The sequence below is a fragment of the Chaetura pelagica genome, unplaced genomic scaffold, assembly GCF_000747805.2.
Source record: "Chaetura pelagica isolate M959 unplaced genomic scaffold, ChaPel_1.0 scaffold109, whole genome shotgun sequence".
NCBI classification, from domain to species: domain Eukaryota; kingdom Metazoa; phylum Chordata; class Aves; order Apodiformes; family Apodidae; genus Chaetura; species Chaetura pelagica.
This window is the reverse complement of record NW_009970725.1, coordinates 12,288,524-12,306,667: the sequence shown is the minus strand read 5'-3', so window position 1 is coordinate 12,306,667 and position 18,144 is coordinate 12,288,524. Positions and strand designations below refer to the sequence as shown.

The window sequence follows — 18,144 nt, the reverse complement described above, 5'->3', positions numbered from 1 at the left end:
GCTGAACCAGACAACCTCCTTTTCTACCTAGGCAGCAATGGAAAGGTAAGTTTCTGGTGTTACATTTACTGAAGATAATGGTAGTCAATTGTTTTAAATGACCATATAAATGTTTTTTCGTACTTGACATAAAACTAAATAACCAAATCAGGCCCCTTGCAGACCAAATTTCACTAGGAGTGGAAACATTTTTGTGCCTTAGAAGATTCCAGAGATCCTTGAAGGTAAAGAATAAAAGCATCTGATTCCTTAGCATTGACTCTTGGCCATGCCATGAAACTTCCCCTTCCTTTTCCCATCCTGTGCACTAACATCATGGAGTGCAACACTGTGATGCTTTCATATCTGCCTACTGGAGTATATCAATCAATTTGCCTGGTATCACAGGAATGAGTATGGTGCATCCACCCACTTGAAAAGGAGTGTGTGAGGGCTCACTGTCACCTTGTCCTCTTCCCTCCCTTTGTAATTCCAATAAATGCACAGCTATTAGCTCCTTGTGGTAAGCTGTCATGTGATAGTACTTTTTCACAGACTGGTAGGTCAATTCACATACACTTGGAAATATGTGCTTCTATATTTCTACAGGTGTGTGTACATATGTTTTTATTTTTCTGCAAAGAAAACATTAACCTACTTGTACATAAGCCGAGATGTTTGGTTTCATTGAAAGTGAAAACCGATGAAAACTTTTTGGGCCTGATTTTGCTAATAGTCAGCAAAATTTTTTCAATGTTACTTTTTAAAATACACAAAGCATAAACTGAACGTTTCATGCCAGGTGTTAGAATTAGCCCTGCTGTTTTTCAGACAGACTTCCTTGCAGTGGAGATGCGACGTGGTAAGGTAGCTCTTCTCTGGGATTTGGGCTCTGGATCAGCAAGAGTGGAATACCCTGATTTTCAAATTGACAACAACAAATGGCACAGGATACATGCAACCAGGTAATTAAAATGAGAATGGCAAAAATATTGGACAGGAAAACTTATTATTGTTATTATTATTAAATGAGATGGTTGTATTGTAGAAATGTCCAGCTACTTATTGGGTGAACTTGGCATAAGCAGCATAAACCATCTGAATTTTCCAGTGACAAGATTTTACTTGGCCTTAAAAAGAGAAGCTGATAGAATGTCTTGATTAAGCCTGGTGATTTATAAATAAAATTTGTATTTGTACTTAACAGGTTTGGAAAAACAGGTACACTCAGCATAGAGGAAATGAACTCCAATCAGAAACCTTCACCTAAATCTGCAACCTCTCCAGGAACAGCCAGCATACTGGATGTTAACAAATCAACCCTAATGTTTATTGGAGGACTTGGAGGACAAATCAAGGTTAAATTTGTAGATCAGCATTCTGCAAAATGTTTTTATCATGGTTGAAATACATTTTTGGGTTAGAAATAATTGCATTAATTGGTTAGTTCATCAAGAAATGCCAGGCACTCTGAACATTAGGCAAAGATGCTGTGAGGATGTTCTGGTATCCTAAAATTTATTTTCCCTGAAAATTTTTGTAGTTAAGCATGATGGGATGTGTGTGCATGCATGACACACAGATATTATACAAATAATTTGGTTCTAGTTTCCAGCTTCCATAGCTTCTTTTAGTTTGCCATTGTTATTCATACCAAGAGGCATGTAAGAACATCAAGGACAAGTTATTTCACTTGCTGTGAAACTAACCTATTATGATCTAAATTATAATTGTTAATAGTTATGCTAAGACATGTTGAGTTTTTATTATTATTTATATTTATCAAAGTTAAAGTTCATTCAAAGGAAACAAGATAAAATTTGGCTGCATAATTTTCAGACTACTTAACATTAATTTTATTTATGATGTATTGCTTGTCTTATAGAAATCGCCGGCTGTTAAGGTGACCCATTTTAAAGGGTGCATGGGAGAGGCATCTCTGAATGGTAAATCTATTGGTCTTTGGAACTATATAGAGAGGGAAGGCAAGTGCAGTGGCTGTTTTGGAAGGTATTTTGTCTCATTCTTTGTTGCAATATATTTGGAGTAATTTACATCTCTAATATATATTTCTGTGTTAGCTAAAAATAATGAACTTGGACAAATTGCAGTGTTTCATTGTTCATTAACTTACAGTTCTGAACATGCTACTCTGAATGTGCCAGTGGTGTAAAGTAATTTCATTGCACGGAATTGTATCAGTTCTTACTTATTTTTTCAGAGCAGTTCTATTGCTGTGGTCTGTTTTGTGTGTTGAAAGTAGGGACTGCCAGAGAACAAAACTATTTTGAAATGTTTGCTTATAGTAATTTCCAGCAAGACATGATTATTCTTTCCTAGGATAAGAAACAGCATAAAGCACTCCTATATAAAAGAAATCCATAGAAAAAACTGTAGCCACTGAGCTTGCTACTGTTCTTGTAATAATTTTGAAATGGGCTTGTGTACTGTAATATTTTTATATTTAAGGAATCGAAAACAAATATACATGACCATAGTCCCTTTTGCAGACTGTTTCATGTATAAACAGCAGAGGGTGCTGTTTGATTGCATGAGAGAGTTTTTACAAGTACAACACGGCAGGGAAGGGGGCTAATAGAACATTCATTTTAAGTGCAATTATGCAAAGCATTTTGGTAAATAGGTAAAATGTTTTAAGTAAGAGGGTGTTTATTGGTAACAATCATGTTTTCCCTTAAGAAACAGTTGGGGTTTTTTTCATATATAAGTAGAGAACATTTTTTGTCTTGTATACCTATTTCCCCATGGTTAAGTCATATATTGTGAGATTTACAATTTAAGTTTCCTTTGGCTGGAATGATTCATAACATCAAGATTCAATCTCTTTCCAAACTTTCTAATTGTACTGCCTGGGAGCTACACCAATGGATGTAATTTTTCTTGTATTTTATATAGAGATGCCTGGAAAAACGCAAATCTGCAGTGAACATTTTTAAGTCTGATTTCTCTTTTGTAGCCCACAGGATGAGGACACTTCATTCCATTTTGATGGCAGTGGATACTCAGTTGTGGAAAAGGCACTCCGCTCAACAGTGACCCAGATAATAATATTTTTCAGTACCTTTTCACCCAATGGGCTGCTTCTGTACCTTGCTTCAAATGGCACTGTAAGAAAATGGATCAGATGCTTAAGCTGACAAAAAACTATGCTCAGACCACTTGATGGTGTCTTGCTTTCTTTGTTATTTTTCAGCTTATGTGTATTAAAACAAGTTATTATCTTTGTATATAGTATCATCTGTGATTAAAATCGAAACTCAAAGAAATAAAGACAGGAACTCTAGAGATAAGTTTTTAGAGCAAATATTCACATATACTATGGGTACAATTAAGCAATTAAAATGAATTATTCATTATTTGTTTTAATTCCAGATTCTAAAATGAGTGATAATTTAACTAAAGGCAAGAAAAATAAATGGTAGGGACAGCAAACTACTTTTGCTCAATTGGAGGAACTTTTGCAGAACGTGAAATATCTTGGAATGGAGCTTGCAGAAGGACTATGTAATACTGAATAAGCGTCTTCAATTAAATCCATAAGATGGGAATTCAGTAGACTGAATAAATTAAATAAAGTTCCCAGCAAAAACAATATAAGCTAGGCTTATCTCCAGACCTTGATTATCATGTCATGCAATTTGCCACATACTTAGCTGCTGGCTTTTTTTTCCTGAAGGAGGACAAAGCTTTATTTAGATACATGTTGTTTCAGAGTCATAGAATCATAGAATGGTTTGAGTTGGGAGGGACCTTAAAGATCATCTAGTTCCAACCCTCCTGCATGATCAGGGACACCTCCCACTATATCAAGTTGCTCAGGGGCACATCCAGCTTGGCTTTGAACACTTACAGGGATGAGGCTTCCACAGGTACCTCAGGTACTGGAAGGCTCCTGTAAGGTCTCCCCAGAGCCACCTTTCTCCAGGCTGAACAGCCCCAACTCTTTCAGCCTGCCTTCATAGGTGAGCTGCTCCAGCCCTTTAACATCTTTGTGGCCCTTCTCTGGACTTTCTCCATGAGCTCCATGTCCTTCTGCTTTGTTGTGTACTCACTGCCTGAATACATTGATACCTGACTTAAATTTTACAGTTCAGAGGGGGCACTTTTAATACAATTCAGAAAGTCTTTTTTTACTGTATGAAGGACCTCTTTGCTTCTTACAGAAAAAACATTGCTGTCTTTGATCATTATCCCAGCAGTCAAATCAAATTACTCTCAACTTCATAAAAATCAAACAAATCTCAAACAAATCCCAAACAAACAGTTGTGACATTTGTTATTTAAACCTTCCTCAGCTGGGTAATCAAACCTAAAGATGCATAGAAGTAAGAACAACAACAAAATAAAAAGGCATCCTTGTGAGGTACATGTAACCTAATTTTCCTAAGCATAGCAAAAATCAGTGGCTTGGGCCTAACAAATAGCCTAGGTACAAGAGTTACCAAAACTTTCTCACACAGTAGCCCAAACATGCCAAGGATACATTCTTTTGGAAGATTTTATTTCCAGAAATTTAATCTGTTCTTTGGTTTGTTTTTTTTTCCTCCCAGAGAGATTTCTTATCCCTTGAGCTTGTTGATGGCAAAGTGAGATTGACTGTTGATTTAGGTTCAGGACCTCTTGCTCTTACAACAGAAAATCGTTACAACAATGGAACATGGTATAAAATTTCATTTAGTCGGAACAAGAAACAAGGTAAGCTACAGACTGAAAGAAACAAATGTCTGCACATTTACAAATACAAATATCTAAACCACAGGGAACATGACTGCAACCAAATTTGGTCAATTCCAGTGCAGTTGCTTTAGCAGCCACACCTAAGTTACTTTGCTTTTAGGACAGCAGTGTAAATCTTGTGCTTGGGTTGGCACATATTTTAAAGAGCAGAAGCAATAGTCTTTAAGGAATGAAAGACCCTTTTCCAAGTCTATGTATCAGGGATCCTGTTGTCTGTGGTTTAATAGTACCTAGTACAACAGTATTTAGGCCCTAAATTTGGGAGGTAATTAACTACAAATAATAACTATAGTAATGATAATGTTTTTTTTGCTGTAGATATCTCCAGATTTGATTTTGTCAGAGAAAATGAAGATTAACAGAATAGCTGGAAGTACAATAAAATCTTCATTCTAAAAATAAGATTGTCAATGAGTATTTGAGTCAATGAATACATTTTCCTTTATCAGAGACAAGATTGCCAAAATAGCAGAATGTGTATTTATGTCTCTTTTCTTTGCAGGAAATTTGGCAGTCATGGATGCATATAACCTTAATTATAAAGAAACCAAGCAAGGAGAATCTCCTGGAGTTGCCTCAGACCTGAACCGCTCTGATAAGGACCCGATCTTCATTGGTGGGCTGCCAAGATCAAGGACAGTGAGGTAAAGTGTCCTCTTGCTTTTCCCCCTTTACTGAGTCTCTTGGAAGCAGAGGGAAAGACTTCAGCAAACTCTGCTGTTTCCACTGAAATTAGTGAAAACAGTGAGGTCTGTAGGCTTCTTTATGACTGCATATCACAAAATTATCTGTCTTTTGTCTTCAAAATACAATATGGTGCTTTTCAATGGTAGGTCTGACAGTGCAGTTTAGATCAGAAACAAGCTTCTGTTTTTCCCCTCCATGGGTGATTTCCACCACTGCAGCTGTTCAGCACTGCTGCCTGGAACGATGCACCTTTGATCCCTACCTGTGCAAACAGATGGCATTTATGGGCAAAACTGCACTTCAGGATTAAATTCTATTTCAGAAAAAAAATCTTATAATTAAGTTCTGAAATTTGGAACAGAGGAAAAACAATTGTGAACAGGTCAAGAAAAAAACGTATACACACAAATATATATACACACATTTTATAGCATGTCTCTAGTTTATACTTTTTGTATTGCACATCCCTGCTGAAATTTTAGAGTCACATTTCTTCCAGTGGCTTCACTTTGAAAGGATACACGCAGCAAAAGAAAAACGTAATTAAACTGTCTGTGTGCTGTTGACAATAAGATAAATTCTAGGAAAATACTGGTCTCTGTGCAGTTATTGCAGAGATGCAGACTTGTTAATCTCAGCTGGCATAGAATCCTCTAAGGGATCCTGGCAGACTTTAAAACTGGAATGAAATTAGGCATTCTCCAGACTTGAGAAATGAAAAAGCATTGCTAGTTAGTAGAGCGCTACAGTTACCCTTTCACACAAAAGCCATTACATTTCAGCTGAAGATTTATCTTAAGGTTTTGGAAAATGACCTGGCCTGGCAATGCAGCACTACATATTTGTATTTTTCCACCTGGGGACAATGTTATCTGATGCTCTTAAGGATCAGAATTATCATCTGCTAAGAGTAGAACTCAAATGACCCCTTATTCACTTACACTGGACTGATGGCATTCTTTAAAACAGATCTCTTTTTCTTACTTGAAGAGAACTTACTCTTTTTTCTCAGGACATTCCAAATACTACTCCTTGGAAAAAAAAGCTTTGTTTTGTATTTCAGGAAAGGTCTTAATAGTAGAATGTATGTGGGATGCATCAAGAATCTGGAAATATCCCGTTCAACATTTGACTTGCTTAGAAATTCATACGGAGTAAGAAAAGGCTGTGTATTGGAGGTAGGAGACTTTTAGGTTTTGTGACCTTTCTTTGTTGGTCTTGAACAATGTATAGTAATATTTGTGAAAGAATATACTGAGTTGAAATGGGTTTATCTTGAAAAATTAAATAATCTAATCTAGACACTGGGTGCTAGGTAAGGACGAAGCCAGTAATTATTTCTCTTCCTCATAAAATAGCCTATTCATAGTGTGAGCATCTTGAACAATGGATACATTGAGTTGGTACCTAAGTCCTTAAGCCCAGAATCAGAACTGATGGCAACTTTTGCTACAAAGAACAGCAGTGGCATCATCCTTGCTGGACTCAGCAGGGGACTGGAAAAGCGACGTCGTAGACAAGCACATTTGGCAAGTACTGAAAACAAAGATGTTTTTAGTTTTGCTTTTGCCATTTTTCAGTGGTGGCGGTGGTGTAAAAAAGCTCCTGCATTTTAACCTGAATTTTTATCATGAGTAGAGAAATGTACAGCTTTCATCTTCTCTTTTAGAAGACTTTGCATTCTGAGAGGTACCAATACATGCCTACTAGTCTTGAAGTTTCATTTAAATGTTTGTTTATAACAAAGCTGGAGCTGAATTTTTCCAAAGAAGGTTCTATTTAAGCAATGAATGAGTGATAAGAAATTGAGTTTAAGTAAAAAATTAATCTTCTGGTTAAATCCACAGCCCTTCTTCTCCATCATGCTGATTGATGGTCATCTTGCAGTGCATGTTAATGCTGGAGATAGAGGAAGTACTAAAAAAGTAATTCTTCAGTCTGCTAATGGAACATACAGTGATGGACAAGAACACTCTGTCATCTTAATCCGCAATAAGAGGTACATGTGACTGCAAACAGTACTCCCTGGTTTAGTTCTTGTATGCTGTTTGTCAGTTCAGTGTGCTTTCTGGGGAACTGCCTTTGCTAGCTCATTTAGTGGAATAACCAGGGCTGTGTTTTTCTTCTGTAGAGGTGTTCTGATTTACATGTTAATTGTATATAGCATACAGTCACTGATGAAGTTGTAGTTAAAAGCTCTCAAAATCTCTAGGCAGTTCAGGCCACTGAAGTGCACCAAAGAGCATTAAAAGAAAATAGACCTATCGAAATAATTTAGAAATATAGCTATTTTATACCACCTATTTCTTAAAAGGGAAAAAAGGAAGACCCAGGGAACTACAGGCTGGTCAATATTACCTCTGTGCCTGGAGAGATCATGGAAAGGATCCTCCTGGAAAATCTGCTAAGGCATATGGGAAACAAGGGGGTGATTGGTGACAGCCAACATGAATTCACTAAGGTCAAATAATGCCTGACCAATTTGGTGACCGCCTACAACAAGGCTACAGAAGTAGTGGATGGTGGCAGAGCAACTGATGCCATCTACCTGGATTTGTTCATGGCATTTGATACGGTCCCACATGACATCCTGGTCTCCAAACTGAGAAGACATGGATTTGACAGGTGGACCACTCGGTGGATAAATAATTGTCTGGATGCCTGCACCCAGAGAGTTGTGGTCAATGGTTCAGTGTCCAACTGGAAACAAATGATGAGTGATGTCCCTTGGGTCAGTATTGGGACCAGTGGTGTTCAACATCTTTGTAGACATGGACAGTGGGGTTGAGTGTATCCTCAGGAAGTTTGCTGATGATGCCAAGCTGTGTGGAGTGGTCGACACCCTAGAGGGAAGAGACACCATTCAGAGGGACCTTGACAGGCTGGAGAGGTGGGCCCATGCCAACCTCATGAAGTTCAACAAGGCCAAGTGCAAGGTCCTGCACCTAGGTTGGTGCAACCCCAGGCACAAATACAGGCTAGAGGAAGAATGGCTAAAGAGCAGCCCTGAGGAGAAGGACTTGGGGGTGGTAGTAGATGAGAAGTTTGACATGAGCTGCCAGTGTGTCCTGGAGCCCAGAGAGCAACTGCATCCTGGGCTGCATCGAAAGAAGTGTGGCCAGCAGGGCCAGGGAGGTGATTCTGCCCCTCTGCTCTCATGAGGCCACACCTGGAGTACTTTTTGCAGCTCTGGAGACCTCAGCACAAAAAAGACATGGAGGTGTTGGAGAAGGTCCAGAGAAGGGCCACAAAGATGATCAAAGAGCTGGAGCGCCTTTGCTGTGAAGACAGGCTGAGAGAGTTGGGGCTATTCAGCCTGGAGAAGAGAAGCTCCATGGAGACTTTATAGCAGCCTTCCAGTGCCTGAAGAGGCCTATGGAAAAGCTGGGGAGGGACTTTTCTCTTGAGAGAGTGAATAGGAGAAGGGGTAATGGTTTTAAACAGAGAGGGGAGATTTAGGTTAGACATCAGGAAGAAATTCTTCACCATGAGGGTAGTAAGGGACTGGTGTAGTTTGCCTAGGGAGGTTGTTGATGCCCCCTCTCTGGATGTCTTACAGCCAAGTTGGATGAGGCTTTGTGCAGCCTGGTCTAGTGTGAGGTGTCCCTGCTCATACAAGAGAGGTTGGAACCTGGTGATTTTTGAGGTCTTCCCAACCTTAACCATTCTATGATTCTATCAAAATAATTTAGAAAGACATTTGGCAAAACTCTACATGATAAAAATTAAAATTAAAAATGTTTAAAAGAAGGTCATCTAGTTTTAAGATATGGAAGGCATTATAAAAGTGATGGAATTTTTATTTCTTACAACAGGACATTTTTGAGGCTGAAGGGAATGCTTTTCATTTGAAAATTATTTCTAAGGTCACTGTTGAATGTTTTCCCTACTTTATCTTTTTCAGGATCATAACAGTACAGGTGGATGAAAGTAACCCTGCAGAACTGAGGCTTGGTTCATCAGCAGAAATGAGTCCCATGAATATTTCAAATTTCTATGCTGGTGGCATTCCAGCAGGAGAGGGCATCTTAGGTCTAAAAATGGCTGGCTCCTTTCAAGGCTGTATCAGCAATCTTATTTTTAACAAGGAGTAAGTTAGAGGAATAACTGCCCTGTTTTGGAAAATTATGTATAGTAATTATTAATTGCAGTTTGTAATCTTTTCATGACATCCATTTGCTTGTTTTTTAACATAACACAAGCGTGATACTGATGATCTAGGTAGCATGTAACATAAGAGGCAGAAAATTGATATTAGTAGGTATGTTTTCATATAGCATAAAAAATGCCTTTACTGTGTACAGAGACACTGCACAAAAGGCAAGTTTCTCTTCTATAGTTTCATCTGTATTCTCTGACAGAGTGGTTTTCCAAGCATGTTTTCTGTTAGTACAGTTATGTGCTCACATGTATTTGCTACTTTCTCAATCTTTTTGCCTCAGCATGCCACTTCTTTCCCTTTCTCCTGTTAGTATTGAAAGACCCTGTAAAATAATCTCCTTGTGCTTGGGATATGTAGGGATTTGAGTTTTCACCTCTTAAAATGTAGGTTTTTTTAAAACACAGGCTTTTGTATTTCACCACTTCCATGAAGTATGAACATGTGGATATGAACAGCTGCTTTTTGTCAGAGAAGCCTATACCAGCCATAGAACCAGAAGACATTGAGATTCAGCCTGAACTTCAGGCTTTACCAGTTCCACGGAGGTCTCTTACAGACACAAAAAAAGTATGTATTAGAGCAAAGCTCTACTGACTCTTAGGAAAGTGTTCAACAGCCAGATGCTTTTTAGCTTTGTGGAGAATTTTCTAAGTATGGACTGTGTATATTTGCTTCTTCAATGATGTGAAATGGTTCAATGAAGGTGGATTCGAAATTATTATTTTTATAGAAAAACTGTGATATAAACATTTGTAGCAGCCTGTTTGCCTTTTACAGGGGAAATGTAGTTAGGTTTGTCATTATTCAGGCAGCAACACTAAAAAAAAGAAAAATGCAGTGTTAATCCCCCAGCAGAAGGACTTGACAGTAACTATTATCTTTAGTGTGTTCCTGCCAAAGTGGCTGTGATGATATTTGCATTAGCTGTGCAATTCAGCATTCATGTTTTCCTGGTCACACACATGCAGTCTCTGCTTTGTTAAAGAGCAGGCACAATCCATTCTGGAGAGACAGGGCATGTCTGAAAGCGGCTTCTGTGGCACCTGTGTCCTCTCTCACAGTCCCTGTTCCTAAGAGAGAAGGTAGCTTTACTTTTCCTCTTCTGCAGCTACACATCTTTATAATTAACTGCTTCCAAAGCATTCTGAAATAATTTGTCTGTGCCAACAGAAAGTGGAATTTTATGTATTTCATACAACTGGGCCTATAAAAAGAAATAAGCTGTCCTTCTTAGAGCTAAAGTATAGCTCTGGATCATACTCTGCTATTCAGTTTCCATCTCCCAAACCATAACAAAAACGTACATCCTCACCAAATGGGAAAATATTTCTAGCAAGTCCATGAGATTATCACACTGAAATTGTACTCTGTCTTCCAGCATTTGTTATCAAAAGGGCTATCAATTAGACTAAAGGTGAATTAATATTTCTAAAACTAAAAACATTTCTCAGTAGAAAAAAAACCCAAAACAGTGCCGTCCAAGAGACATAGCTTCATCATTAGAACTAGTTCTTTTTGAGTTTATAGGTGACTCAGTGATTAGGAGTCGAGCTAACTGATGTTGCTGTATACTTTGTGGTTGTCATGTGGCTCAGTTTTGTTTCTTACAAAGTCTTTTATAGGCACGTTGTCATTCAGCGCTTGTTGGCCAGCACCTGATGTTATTCTTAATAAAGTCTTTTAATTAACAGGTAGTTTGTGCAAAAGATGAGCTGCCTGATCATGTTCAGGGTGCCCATCAGTTTGGTCTTGCCAAAGGCAGCCACTTGACACTGCTCTTCAATCAGTCTACTGTCAGGAAGAAGTGAGTATATCCTGAATCACATATACACGTAGTATGTTACCTCGTATGAGCTACAAGAAGTGCAGCGATGGGTTTAATGAATGATGCATTACCAGCTTTGAACATGAGGTTAACTCATGGTCAGAGTTCTGCATATTTTTTTCCTCTCAGGCTTAAGTGCCTTCTGTACGTATTCTGATTTTTGTTTTCCATACACAGAGCTCAGCTGCCCCCTGTCCTTTTGACTGGTGTAGATAATGCCTCACCCTCTCCTCTGAATTTTCTGCAATTACACCTTCCATGTCTGCTTCACTCCTCAGTTCACTGAAGGAGCTAAAACTACCAAGAAGAGACAATGTGTGATTGTGCCTTCCTCTCTGCCACTCTTACTTGAGTGGCTCCCAACAAGGTCCTCAAAACACAGCCTGCAAACTACTTGCATATGCTTCTTTCAACTCAGGAAGCCACTGCTGGCATTGAGAAAAGAGCCTTTTTAGCTTCTAGCCCTTCAGTTGTAACTATTGAACATAAGGAAATTGCAGGGGATTGATGCTATGTAGCCCGGACCTAGAGTCTCTATAATAAACGGCTCGGTCAGCTCCTCCGCCTTTTAAGCCTCCCTCTTTCCTCAGTCTGTTCATTAGATCCCAGCAAGCCTGGCTAATACTAATGGATGCCATAACATTATCCTGGAATTTGTTCCTTCCTTGGGCAATAGGCAAGCTTGCAGTTACAAACAGCTGAGCCTGTCCCTCTTAAAGCCCAGCTCACTCTGTGACAAACACTTTTTCTGTCTCTTGGCAGGTATGGCACTGATTTCTATTATGAAATGCATTATACATCATGCTTGCTTAGAATCAAGGCAAATACTACTTTTCTGGCCTTCATAATAATACATTTTCTGTCATTATAATAAATCGTTTGAGTCTGTTCTCTGCCTCTAGAAAAGCTTTTTATCAATATAGAAGATGTATCTTTCACTAACACTGAATTTTTATTGTCTAGACTTTCTGTCCAGCTGAATCTCAGAACCTTTGCCTCCAGTGGTCTGATTTACTACATGGCTCACCAGAACCAGATTGATTATGCAGCCCTACAACTTCATGGAGGACAGCTCTATTTCTCATTTGATCTAGGCAAAGGAAAAGCAGTAGCTTTCCATCCTGCTGTTATCAGTGATGGAAAATGGCATACGGTAGGTAGTTTCCAATCTTGTCCTCCATTTTTCTCTTTCCTGGAGTTACTGGGGTGGCTTTTCCTTGCCTTTCCTGTACACTTTGTGTTGCAAAGTCAAAAAGGTTTTAACACAACCACAAAACAATTCATAACTTGTCTTTGTGTTTCCTTTTAATATTCTTATTAATTATGCATCAATTCCAGCATCCAAATATTATCAAATGTCTCAGATTATTAGAAATAAAATAGTTAACCTATGTAATAACGGTCATCTTCACTTGAGAAGAACCCAAGAGAGAGGTCTAGAAACTCTGACTTTTTCCACAGAGAGCTTTCCATGCACTGTCTTACTGAAAACCTGCAGCTGAGTGTGTGACAGGATGAAAGAGGTGGGTGGGTTGCACAGTCTGCTTTCTTCCACTTATCACTTAATACCTGAGCATATCATAGCAGCTAGTGCTAACAGGGAAGCACTCTAACCTTTCCTCAATTGATGCAACATGAGAAAGGTACACATTTGGAATGGAGGTTGCAGTGGGGAGGCCTTGGCTTGAGCAGAGTTTGATGAGAAGTCATGGCTTCAGCTTTCAGGTGTCACAGCATTCAGGTTCTTCTTTACACAGACCCTGTGTCAGCGTCTATTGGCCCAGTTCCTCTGAGCAACCTGCTTGCTGCTGACTGCCTTTCTTAATGAGAAATCACTGATGTGTGCATGAGTTTTAAAAGCAGCTATGACCATGTTACTTAAGGCAGGTGAGGATGACAATATTCATCGTGCTAAGCTTCCATTCTCCTGTCTATCTGTTAAGCCTTGACTCTAGGAAGGGGCTTCTCTTGGGCAAAGTGATTGATGATACAAAGTTGCCACCTTTTCTAGGTACCTTGGGAATCAGCAGAGTGTAATTTTTTTATATATACGTGACCAGCAGAAGAAAAACCAGCAACAACTAACTTAAAGAAAGTGAATGTGAACTTCTGTCACAGTTAAGCTCTATTGCCTACTCTGAAAGGAAGAACACCTCAGGACTTACAGCTGCATATTTAAATAAAATATACTCACATAAACTCCATACTCATTCTATCACATTTTTAAGGGATAAACAGTTTCCATATGAGAGCTGATCTGCCTTTACTACCCAGGACATAAAAAATGTGAGCTTGAACCTTTTTTCAGCAATTAAAGCTGAGTTGTACTACTTCACAGCTGGGGGTGATTATTGCAGTAGCAATCAATTTAAGCTTAGCTGAGAAAAGAAGCACTTCTTTCCATTCTCTGCCATCTGCTCATATTACTCTGCTATACCACTTTACCCCCTTACCAACCTAGATATTCCTGACACCTCATGTTGAACACGGTCAGGATTTTTACTGGGGTTAAAAGCAGCCAGAGAATGGCTAACAGACTTCAGATAAAGTTCCTCATCTGCATGTGAGTAGTTTTAATGTAAGAAAAGCATTGGGCCATCAATGAGGAAGATGGACAGAACTGGGAAGCTTTTTGGTCGTAGCAAATCCAACACTGCCCATCCCAAAATTACAGCTTAGGAGTGTGTACTTCAGAGAGCTAAGATGGCTCAGTTGGTGGGCAGCACAGTAATTGCAGAAGACCAGCCCTGTACTCCTCTCTTCAAACTGAAGTGATGTACTCATACTCTAAGGCAATAAACCAGTGGTTTTAAATAATGACTGCAAAGAGAAAAAAATCTCATGCAGGACAAGCAATCATTGTGAGCCCTTGGAGAGGCAAGGAAGCAGTTTAGTTGCTCAGTTGCATTCTCAAATGGCCACAGCCTAACAGTGAATTCCAGAAGGAATGTCAAAACCATCTAGTCACTTAAGAAATTGTTTTGCTTGCTTCTATGGCAATTGATGACTGGGTAACTGATTTAGCTACTGAACCATTTGTGATCTCTCACTTTTTCCAGATTAAGACGGAATACGTTAAAAGAAAAGGCATAATTGTTGTGGATGGACAGGAGTTGGTAGCAGTCAGTGCTCTGGGAGATGGCAGCACTTTGGATGTGGAGGGGAAGCTCTATGTGGGAGGACTTCCCTTAGACTACGTGCTGAAGAATCTTGGGAATGTAAGAAGGTTTGGGATGGTGGGGCATCTTCTGATACTTTGCAGTACTAGAATAGAATGAGTATACTGCATCAAACCTAGTTCAGTATCCTGTCTCTGAGCAAAAAAAAAAAAAAAAAAAAGGGAAAAAAAGCAACAAAGAAAGTAATGACCCGTAACCAGATAAATGTTTCCAGATTTCTATGGCTTAGCGACTCCAGCTAGAGCTTGTATCCTTGTGTTTTTGTAATAGCCCTTAATAGATGTTTTTATTCTATCAATTTTGCTAAAAATGTTAAGAATAGGAATTCCTGTGTTTCATAGTATAAGACAAAAATATGACTTGGAACTTCAGAGATTTTGGTACCTATGTCCTGTTGCATTCAAATAGGTATTAGGTGCCTTAAATATGTCTGAAAGGCTAAATTAAGCTGTCTGAGATTAAAACATACTTTTTTTTACACATGCTTTTAGAGAGTAGATTTTGGTTGCCTTCCTCCATATTCAGTCCATTATCTCAGGGAGGATTCTGGTGATGATAACAATATTTTTCAATTCCTGGGCATACTTTCTTCACCCGTGTTTTTTAATTTGGTTACACAAGTATTTGAATACTTGGAAACTTTATTTGTTGAAAATAGGAATAGTGAGAAATCTTAATGAATCTTTCTGTTGGATACAACTCTAGTGATCTCTACTTGCAAAATATGCAAAATCTTCCTATATTTGTTAATTTGCTGAGGCATATTCGGAATGTGCTAACTCACATTCAAGCAAATACAATTTTTTTCTATATGTTACAGAGTGTATACAGGATTTCTAAACAATATTTATTTTGACTCTGAAGACAGGATGTACATTTGCAATCTTATATATGTAACAATATAAATGTAATTACATGTATATTTTAAATACTGCTGTGTTAGGTCAGAGAAAAATTTACTTACAGTAACTTCAGGTGGATCACTAAGAGATCATTGCAGCAGTTTGTATTACACTCATATTTCAATATGCTTAGGTGACTCACAGTATTCCTGCCTGCATTGGTAACATGACAATTAATAGCAAACAACTGGATAATGAGAGCCCTGTCTCTATCTTTGCTGTGAATAAATGCTATGAAACTGCACAGAACGGTACTTTCTTTGATGGGAGTGGATTTGCTGCTCTTGGTAAGTGTCATTAAATGAAAGCAGTACTTTGCTGAATAAACATTAGTGAAAATACACTCTTTTTAGTTCTTTCTGGAACTCTGTGTAATTAATTGACTCATACACAGAGTGTATCCCCTGCATATGTGTTTCTAACAAAGTCCCTTTGCTCCTTATGTCCAAAAGTGGCCATTTCTGCAAAGGACAAGCTTCCACAAGTAAAAGAGCTAATGATTATAGCACTGGGAAACAAATTAACTACCTTTTTCTTCATCTGTGAATATCTATGTTACAGTCTGTTGAAGAGTATAGAGACAAAAGATGTAGGGGACTTCCATGCCCAAATTGGATGAGGGCTTTGAGCACCTTGTCTAGTGGAAGGTGTCCCTGCACATGGCAGGAGGGTTGGAATGACAAGTTCTTCAAGGTCCCTTCCAATCCAAACTGTTCTATGATTCATTGACTTGTGGACTAACATGAAGGATTACATTAGTGCCCTTTCCTGTTTCTCACAAATGAGATAGAATCTATTAAATCTAAATTAATGGAAGAACTTATTTGGGAATTACTCTTTTCCAGTATAAAATGTGAATTATGACTTTGAAAAACTTACTTCCCAGAGGTTCTGCAAGGTCATATCCCAGCAGACTAATTAACAAGCTCTTGGGCCTTTTAATGACAATGTATGTATTCTACTTTGTACTATGGGTTACAAGCCTTCTGTTAGAAGCTTTTAACTTCTTTTCAGTCAGAGAAGGTTACAAAGTCCGATCTGACGTGAACATCACACTGGAGTTTCGTACAACAGCGGTGCATGGTGTTCTCCTCGGGGTCAGCAGTGCTAAGGTTGATGCCATTGGACTGGAGATTGTAAATGGCAAGGTAGGCTCCCTGTGCTGGCATGCTCAATTCACAAGGTTTGCTTAAAACTGGGTGGCTAGAACTGTTGAGTAGCACTAAATAGGCACCAGTGAAATGTCACTGAGGCAAAATGCCAGAACTATATCCCCACACAACTAGTATGAGACAGATTTTTAGTCTCAAGGTTTCTCATCATCATCACCACATGATAAAATGGGGGATTAGGAGAAGTCATTGTGATTTATTTATTTTTTTCTTTTTTAATGAGTGTAATTTATGTTAGACTGCAGCCACTGTGACCTCCTGTACCACATCACTTCTATGTTAGATCAAATATATTCCTCCCTTGTAGCTTAATGCTTTTTTTGCCATGGAGCTACATTTGTCCTTGATAAACATTATTGCATCTACAAAGCACCCTGTTTTGTAATCTCTTCTTCAATATTAATGAGCAGATAACTCACTCTCTACTGGCCATTATGCTCCATAAACCTCTTAACAATCAATACATAGTTCTCCAATCATCTCCTGCATAAAAAATGTATACTCGATTGCTCTTAAGTGTTTCCTTTTCTCAGAAATAGCTCATTTTTTATTCAAACTTCCTAGCTACAGACTGTTAAATATCACTGTTGTTGTGGGATGTACTTTCTCAGTTAATATCCATATATTAATCCTCACCATATAGTTTAGGAAATGCCTACTGCTTTGAAAAATAAATATATTAAATAAATCAATACGTGTATTGGCCATGATAAGTACATTCAGCCCATTCTCTTTCTCTGCAGTTAGATACAGTGAATTCTCAGCTTCTTTGAGAAAAATACCTGATTTGTATCAGTAAGAAAAATTGAAATCCCAAGTGAAATATAACCAAGCTAAGCCAACAAACCATTAATTTAATGGACAGATCTAATTCTTTTAGATTTTAAAGATACTTCAATAAGGATGCACTCTATCCATCAAAGTAAACATTAGAATTGCATAATTACCAAACATTTATTAAAACAGAAATCTCTGGACCAGTATAGTTGTGCTTTTATCTAGGTAAATCAGTTCATGTATTCTTATTTGGTTGGCATCTGGCTGTTTATACAGGTTTTATTCCATGTCAACAATGGAGCTGGCAGAATAACAGCTACATATGAACAAAGGGGCACAAATAGCTTGTGTGATGGAAAATGGCACAAGCTTCAAGCAAGCAAAAGCAAACATCGCATTTCACTGATGATTGATGGGAATTTGGTTCAAACTGATAATCCCTACATCCAGTCAACATCTGCAGATACGAACAACCCCATTTATGTTGGAGGCTATCCTGGTAGGTGCAATAACATTTCTCTTTCCTTCTCTCCTGCTTTTACTGTCTCCTGTAAGAATAGCTCTTAACACATGCTCCTTCCCTCCCTCTCTCTCCACCACCCCATCCCAACCTACCTCATAGTTACCATTTCCTGCCTTGTCACTGAGATCACAACATATTCATATTTCTGTATACTGTCTTTGTGGGGGACTGCATTTAGCT

At 38.4% G+C, this 18,144-nt stretch overlaps 1 protein-coding gene across 1 annotated transcript in view; it reads left to right on the top strand.

The window, feature by feature from the left end:
* The window catches only part of LAMA1 (laminin, alpha 1), an 80,561-nt gene that overhangs the window by 60,724 nt on the left and 1,693 nt on the right, over positions 1-18,144 (top strand). Inside the window, exons 45-62 of the mRNA XM_010006863.1 lie at positions 1-45; positions 811-944; positions 1,187-1,337; positions 1,865-1,989; positions 2,957-3,107; positions 4,551-4,695; positions 5,240-5,381; positions 6,488-6,602; positions 6,783-6,953; positions 7,272-7,423; positions 9,329-9,514; positions 9,991-10,153; positions 11,278-11,390; positions 12,375-12,564; positions 14,471-14,629; positions 15,626-15,779; positions 16,507-16,640; positions 17,718-17,940. The exon at positions 1-45 is cut by the window's left edge and continues 1 nt beyond it. Coding sequence (XP_010005165.1) covers positions 1-45; positions 811-944; positions 1,187-1,337; positions 1,865-1,989; positions 2,957-3,107; positions 4,551-4,695; positions 5,240-5,381; positions 6,488-6,602; positions 6,783-6,953; positions 7,272-7,423; positions 9,329-9,514; positions 9,991-10,153; positions 11,278-11,390; positions 12,375-12,564; positions 14,471-14,629; positions 15,626-15,779; positions 16,507-16,640; positions 17,718-17,940 — 2,653 coding nt within the window. The remainder of the gene's footprint in view (positions 46-810; positions 945-1,186; positions 1,338-1,864; positions 1,990-2,956; positions 3,108-4,550; positions 4,696-5,239; positions 5,382-6,487; positions 6,603-6,782; positions 6,954-7,271; positions 7,424-9,328; positions 9,515-9,990; positions 10,154-11,277; positions 11,391-12,374; positions 12,565-14,470; positions 14,630-15,625; positions 15,780-16,506; positions 16,641-17,717; positions 17,941-18,144) is intronic.